Source organism: Taurulus bubalis (genome assembly GCF_910589615.1).
Source record: "Taurulus bubalis genome assembly, chromosome: 1".
Taxonomy (NCBI): domain Eukaryota; kingdom Metazoa; phylum Chordata; class Actinopteri; order Perciformes; family Cottidae; genus Taurulus; species Taurulus bubalis.
Window position 1 is genome coordinate 37,546,005 of NC_136589.1, and position 7,807 is coordinate 37,553,811.

At 40.3% G+C, this 7,807-nt stretch overlaps 1 protein-coding gene across 1 annotated transcript; it reads right to left on the minus strand.

The window, feature by feature from the left end:
• Window positions 1-486: 486 nt before the first annotated feature.
• Window positions 487-7,573, minus strand: atp6v0b (ATPase H+ transporting V0 subunit b; the record flags this gene model as incomplete). The annotated part of the gene is made up of 8 exons (XM_079218031.1): window positions 487-2,710; window positions 2,956-3,146; window positions 3,729-3,780; window positions 3,958-4,027; window positions 4,505-4,582; window positions 5,548-5,631; window positions 6,647-6,695; window positions 7,489-7,573. The coding sequence occupies 8 exons, from the start codon at window positions 7,571-7,573 to the stop codon at window positions 2,684-2,686; spliced, it is 636 nt and encodes a 211-aa protein (XP_079074157.1). The 3' UTR covers window positions 487-2,683.
• Between the last annotated feature and the right edge of the window lie 234 nt (window positions 7,574-7,807).

Sequence of the window (7,807 nt, forward strand, 5' to 3'; positions counted from 1 at the left end):
GTATTTGTTTATTAAACTTTAGATTATGTTCATTGTTATTCAGCATGCTCTCTTTAATAATCCATTAGTCATTCATGTAAAACAATGATATTCACAAATGCGGTGTTCATTACTGCAACTGCAACAGAACAATAATATATTTGAGAACCATAAAGATTAGTATCAGATCAAATGTAATCGTTCTAAACTGATGCTATGCTGTTTTAATCAATTCCTGGCTATAAACAAGGTTAAAAGCTACACAAGTCAACAAATTAATATTGTGTTGAATAATAACATAATAATAACACGAATCGATGGGACAGATGTTGTGGTTCTCGGCTCCATCTGGTGGAAGCAAGAAGCTACTGCAGGACTCAGGACCATCAGTGGCCTGAAACACATTCAGCTGCACGCAGAGCAGTGGACACTTGGTTATCATTATAGGACAAAACCACAACACAAACACAGATATCTATTAAAAAAACTAGACCCAAGATCTTGATTGGACAATTTTATTTTCTCAAGGACATTTATGAAGCCAGAAGGAAGATCTGTTTTTGTTATCATCATCATACACAATGTCAAAAACAATGAGTTTATTTTCTGATCACCATCACATCAACAGAATGCACACACGGTACCAACTACACCTACTGAAAGCCTGGGGTTTGGTACGGAGCCTGGTTTGCCAGAGGAGTGCTGGAGTTACATCTCGGTTTAATCATAAAACCATCTGAAGGACAAAGCCGATCGTGCTGCTTTGACACCTTTGGGAGGTCTAGACATATTAAAGACGATCCAGCTTCCCCTTGTTAAGATTCAATGCTTGAACTCCTTGAGAACTCCACAAGTAGGTTCAAGGGGACAAATTACAGAAACGATTTGAGACAATTCACAACTAGCCACAGTCTACCATCTTACCATGTGGAATTATGCATCAAGAGCAAAACGTTTGCCTTCTGCTTCCTGTGCCGACATCAACTTGATGGTCAAGAGGTTCAGAAACAGTATCCATTTAGACAGATTTATGAATCGGCATCAAAAGGAATAGCTGAAATGCTGCAAAGTTACCAGCTAATGAAAAGAAAAAGTACTTGATGGCTTTGTTGTGATGTAGCAGAAGTCTAATTGTATCATTCAAATTGCACTCTACCCACAAATACAACTCGGCTTTACACACACAGACGCATACACACACACACACACACACACACACAAACAAACACATAAGGAATGTTAGAAAATATTGGGTGCGAGGATTTGTACAAGACGTACATTCATAAAAATAAAAAGTGACGATATGTGGAATTTCTGTGTAAAATAAGGATATTTAAAAAGGCTGCATCCATAAAGTTGTTTGATTATGTAATTGAGTCTGTGTTTTCTCCGTGCCAGACCACCTGAGTTACATAAAATCAAAGTTTGAGGACCAGCGTTACCCCTAAAGACCTCCAGTACCACCATGGTGATGCGACAGGTAATGTTAACTATTACTGAGTGTAAAGTAAAACTATAGTAACAGAGGTGCCCTCTAAAATAAGTTCTTCTTCCCTGTCTGAGATCATGTAAGGTTGAATAGTGACTTGATTAAGAGTACAGAAATGTTGACTTAAATTTGAGCATTAAGTATTTTGGGTATCCAGAATCGTTTGGATTCCTTCTAAAACACTGAACAATCCACTTTCATGGCCACACCATCCTTGTAAAAGCTACTGAAAAGGAACCTGGTTAAAACAAAAGAAATAGACTTGGGGGTAAACAAGGAAGTGATGGCTGGCAGCTGTGTTCGGGATCTCAAACGTACACATTATATTTGAGGAAGTGAACGAAAGGGTGACACACGGAGCAGATCTGCTGCTGTGATCCGACTATATCTGGCCTCCCGAAGAGCATGTCCAGCCCTCCAGTGACCTTACTCGTGAGTCCGGATCAGTATTTCCAATCCTCAACTTCATAGATTCTCTCTCACTTCTACAGCGGGAGACCTACAAAATAAATACTGTGTTGGGGGCCACTGTGTGGCTTAAGGACCACTTGCTTATTATGAGCAGAAACAGTTTCAAAAAAAGAAAGAAATAACTGACAGACCAGGCTACAGTAATAAACACAATGGCAAACACCCTCATGCTTCACATGAAAAAAAGAAAAATCACTTGTCCAGCATACACACACACACACAAATATTTTCAAATTCTCCAGTGTTATTTTTAAACTCATAATTCATCCAAGAGTGGTCAGAGGAAAAAACGTCATGGATTTGCCCCCAACTGCCATCAACCTATCTGTAAGTTTAAGAGAGATTCAATCCTTTTGGTAACACTGCACGTTGTCTTCACAGCTCTCGAGACTAAAGACCGGCTGGTGTTAGGAAACAGATCTAAAAATCCTGCAATTCATGTACGTTCTGCTTGTACGACTCATCAAGCTGCAGTGCAGGTTCCTCTTGTATAATCTGGAAATGCACACCAAACACTGGCATCTTCTCCCCCCCCCCCACTTCTCCTATTCAATATTCATGTTTCTCTTAAGAAAAGACAGTCGGGTGTGCACATACCACTCTTGCATAAATGATGGGTAAAAACAATACCAGGCAAATAGAGACATTTAAATAATTTACGATGTATTTACACAATAATCCGTCTTTTTTTCCAGCAGTGTCTTTTTTTTCTTCTTCAATCTTCTCAGCGTGTGAATGCATCTTCTAGTCACCCATCTTTACTTTCGATGTCTGAGGGAGAAAAAATAAACCAGTTATTACAATTTCAAACATGGAACCCATCACAACGACACAACATAGATCCATCTCTCCGTCTTACGGTCTTTGCAATGACATTTATCAGAAGCCTGAAACAATGGCCTTTTGTTGTTGACCATTGTTGCAATGGATAGTAATCTCCTCTAAAAAAGGAAGAAAGATGAATGGGGAAGACACCATAAAAAAAGAAAGAAAAAGAAGCAGCCCGTCTCATTCACCTGCAGAATGGCTACAATGACACCAAACAGGCCAATAGCGCTGCCAAAGATTTCCACAATGAGGATCTTCACGAAGAGGCTGCCGTTCTGGGCGTCGGCCAAAGCGGCTCCGCTGCCCACGATGCCGACGCAGATGCCGCAGAAAAGGTTGGAGAAGCCGACAGTCAGACCGGCTCCGAACATGGAGTAACCTGGTTGGACGGAAACCAAATGAGTCAGAGGCGCCCGTGTGCAACCCGGCAACAGACTTCTCATTTCCTGTGAGGTCTGGAGCCCGAAGCAGAGAGGGACAGTTGCAGATATTCAATCTGAGAGACGATTTTGAAGCCATCTTAAAATATTAATTTTTTAATATTACCATCTTTTCATGCCTAATATTTTAATGAGTGAATGAAATTTGGGAGTCAAATTTATAATCTATATCCTTTTGGTGTGAGTTGTCTAATTTTAGAGATACCGGCAGTAGAGATGTCTGCAATCTCTCCAATATAGTGTGACTAAAGTCCATTTTACATGTTATTTTTAAAGCACTTTTCATAGTTTTATTGTATTTTTCTTCTGTATTTCTGGTCTATTTGTTGATTTTTGCAATAATGTATTTCCAGCTCGAAGCATCAACGTTTACATTAAATTGTGTCAAAAAAAAGAAGACGTGAGAAACATTCACCTTGAATACAACAATTTCTGTCATATTTAGTGAATTCCGGGTGCTTTTTTTAGATAGATATTTTTATTTTGTCCTGCGTTCAGCAGCTATATTTGGGTTTTCTTACCAGCTTGGTAGTTCCTTGTCCCGATGGTCTCAGGGGTTGTTCCACTGAAGTTCTTGAGGATGAAAGAGTTTAATTTTTAGAGACAAAAAAAACATCCCTACTCCGTTGTTGATATCATTAAACTTGTGATCACGCTTTCTGTTCCATATCTATAATGCTTTAAGTTTTGGCAATGCAACATGGATAACTGCAGTGTTCTTGATTATGGACAAAAACGCTGAATGCTTACCTCGGCCATGTTGCTGATTACAATGGCCATGATGATGCCATAGATCGCCACTGCTTCACAGAAGATGATGCTAAAGGGAGACATAAAAAACAGAAACAAAGTTTAGAGTTTAGTTTAGAATTGGCAGCTTGTGCCCACAAGTAATAATAACAAAGCTGCAGTTCTCATTTGAGGGGTATTTACAGATGTTTTGATGTGGATATCTGATATTAAATCGGCTAAGTTTTTCCTTGAGGAATGCATTTACATACTATTTGTTTGCCTTGTATTTTGGTAATCTAGAGGAAGTTAGAAATTAAACTACCTTTGAATAGCAGCAATATTTAAGTACATTTAGCAAGATAAACTATGCAGCTGAGCTTATCAAGTTTCAGGATTGGAAAGAAAGGTGGATGAGTACTTTACTAATAGCAACAACTGCACTGTTACAGCAGATACTTCATGTATCACAAAAAAAAAACAAAGAGTGAATTAGAAAAATATAACAAAATAGAGGAGAATTGGACAGAATGCAACTTTTCTTTTGTTCTTGAATGAGCGAGCCTACCTAACCAAGTTCTTGGTTTTGATTCGTGGAGCCTTGACTCCACCACCAAGGATGCTTGAGCCAGTGATGTAGATCCCCCTGGAAAACAAAAAGTACAAACAGCACAACATTTATAACATGACAGAACTACCAGGTGATAAGAAATGAGCACCAAGAACAACACTTGCTGCTTCTTGGTTTGCGCACAAGCTGATTTTACCCTGTAAAAGTGGGCTTTCATAGCGCCGACTAAAGTAAAAATGACTCAAAAGATATCACTTATTGAGAAAGAAATATCCAACAGGAGGTAAAACAAGCAGGAGGCTCACAGTGTGACGCACCAAGTGACCAGCAGCTGAACGGTCAGCCGTTCGTCCCGCAGCAGCGGCTTTAATTCACCGTCATCTGCGGCTGTTTAGCCAATTCTGCTTAATGAACCAACATCAAAGGAAGTCCGTTACGGTTAGCTCTCTGACTGGCTGTTCACGCTGGCGATTCAATGATTATTTTATTTATTTTCATTGGCAGCTTCTTTATATTTTTCAGCAGTTCTTTTTTACATCCATAAGAAAAAGACCACTGGTTAAAAATGAGAGTCCAAAAGCAAGGCCAAACTTAACATTAAGAATTATTATTTATTTTCGGCTAGTTTCTTTTGTTTGTCTCTCTGAACAAGTTCTTAAAAAGAACAGGTGTCTAGTGTTTGCAGCTCTACAGTCCCTCAGCTTTTGTCTTCATGGTGGGTTCAAGAGCAACTTTGAACAGAAGGTGACGTGAGTCTATGCAGTCAGGCAGGCAGAGCCACTCTGAGGCCAGTTTAAAATAAATAAAAAGGCATCAAATAAGTGTTGTTAATTGCAGACACTAAAAAAGGAACACAACTTTATCCCCAAAAAATACTAATTTTCCTACGTTGCTACTTCTAACAGTTTCCAGTTCCACATGATGTACTTTCTGGAGTGTGTCAAGAAAGAGGGAATCATTTTTCTGAAACACCAGTCTCGGCCTTCGTGTACACCCGGCTGACACACCACTCTAAACTGGGCTCCTGGTTGGGTACTCACCAGGCTGCTCCCACCACAGACAGAGAGATGGCCAAGCCAATGCCCAGATTGGCCCACATGAAAGGAGAGGTCTCCGTCAGGAACCTGCAAGCAAAGAAGTACAGCTGTTGAGCAACACTTCACAAGGAAACGTGTTCGAGCAGCAAAACATAAACGCTTTTGTTCTAAGCAATCCCGTTTCCAGTATGTGTTGCTATGTGGCAAAGAGGTTGTGTCGTCTTTACTTGCTCAGGCCATCTCATGCTTCATCTAAATATGTTTGAATGTGTATGATCTACAATATCTTCACCTGAAAGGATGAATTACCCACTTATAATAAAACTAAAATGCAAAACCACAACAATGTTGTCATCTGCAAACTTGATGCCAGACATGAGCCACCAACATACTTCCTGAAAAGAGACACCAGGGCCACATCAGAGATAGATCAGGACCACGACATCAAAACACTAGTTTTAGGCATGCAGACCCATTAGAAGGACAATCTGCTGTATTTGGAAATGCAGATTAAGTAAAAAATGCATCCTTTTATTCTAATGGTTCATGCAGCACAATGCTTGAATGACCTTAAAATGGGCAAACCATAATTTGAACAATACATTTAAGGAAGTTGAGAGAAGTCTCAGTGGGAAACTTCCTATAATAAAAAGAACTGAACGGTCATGTGACGACAGGTCAGGGCAGGCCCTGAATATGGCACAGCAATATAAAAAGAAGTACTTTGCAACAGCACAGTACTTTATTGCACATATTGAAACTGGTATTTGTTGCATTGCACTATAGTAATATCCCCAGCATGGTGCAATACAGGAGAAGCCAATTTATTTTAATTGTTTTACTGAAAATGTAATCTGTCTGTTTTAACATGGAATGTTCTGCAAAGGAATACTATCAGGAATTCTCAGAGCACTCGGCAGAAAACGAGGACCGACTTCCAAATAGTTCTCCAATTGAGGATTGAGTTATTGTATATTATGTACTGCAACGTCTTATTAGTGCCAGTGTTTGGATCCACAATTAAACATTGGTTTATCCCAAAAGTTACGCCAATCATACTAATTAACCTGCAGTCAAGTAGCTTTATTGCAAGATTGCTTACCATGCCACATCAAAGCGGAATCCCAGGTCAAATATAGTGTAGCAGAGACCTGTGGACACAAGACATTAAATCAGATGTGGAAAATGGTCAATCACAGTAAGAGCGTGTGTGTGTGTGTGTGTGTGTGTGTGTGAGTCATTCAGCACAGACAGCATGCTACTGCCTTCATATCATGAGCTACGTGTGAGCCAGTGTCACATGCATGTGCTAAAGTCGTGGCGAGAAGTTATATCCTCGGTGCTCACGTGAAAGATGCTGCAGTTCCTGTTTGTGACCGTTTCAAATCCGCCAGCTGTGTAGCTAGCTAGCTAGCTGCTAGCTTACATTAGCAGCTAACGTTAGCTCGGCCCAGGTAAATGACTTTAAGAGGGCCAGGATCCCAATCCTGTGTCAAAATAAACACTCTCGTCCAACGTGTAGACCCCCAATACGTTAGTCAGCTGTGAGCTGACGTTATCTGACGTTATCTGACGTCAAATAGCAATACATGCTGTATAAATATAAGCGACTTTTAACGCGGATGTGAGATGAGTTCCCTTGAAATGTGAATTAGCTTATGTCACCAACGCATGTCTGCGTCTCCTTGTTATTAATTACTAACATGCATGAATAACCATATGTCCTTATATTCTAACCATATTGACAGTAGCTAGCAAACAAAATGGAAACAGCCTCTCGTCCCGTGATATAGTCGGGTCCCAAATTATAGCTGTCAAAACGCGCTTCGCCACGAAGAAAGACAGTCATTGTCACACAGGGAGAGAACACGGAAGATTGTATTCATTAATCACCCGTATTCTGATTTATTTATTTATTTTAAAAAGGAGAAAATATAATCTTACCAACGACTAGTATGGTGCTCCAGAAGGCCAAAGTGACCCCCGTGTACAAAATAGCGTGTCCGTTCATCATCCACTCTAGCAGCATCTACACGGCCCGCTGGATCGGAGAGGTATCCTCGGCTCAAATGTACAATTTGACGCCAGCAACGCTAAGAAAACGAAATAATGTCGTTTTAAGACACGCTATCGGTCAATGGAGGAGACTGAGCATCGACAGCAGAAGCTGGGTGATGTCAGCTGATCCAGCTTGACGAGCATGTGACCGGAGACCGGAGGCTGCGTCCGGTTATGGTTCCTCTTTACCTTGGTGAAGCAATTT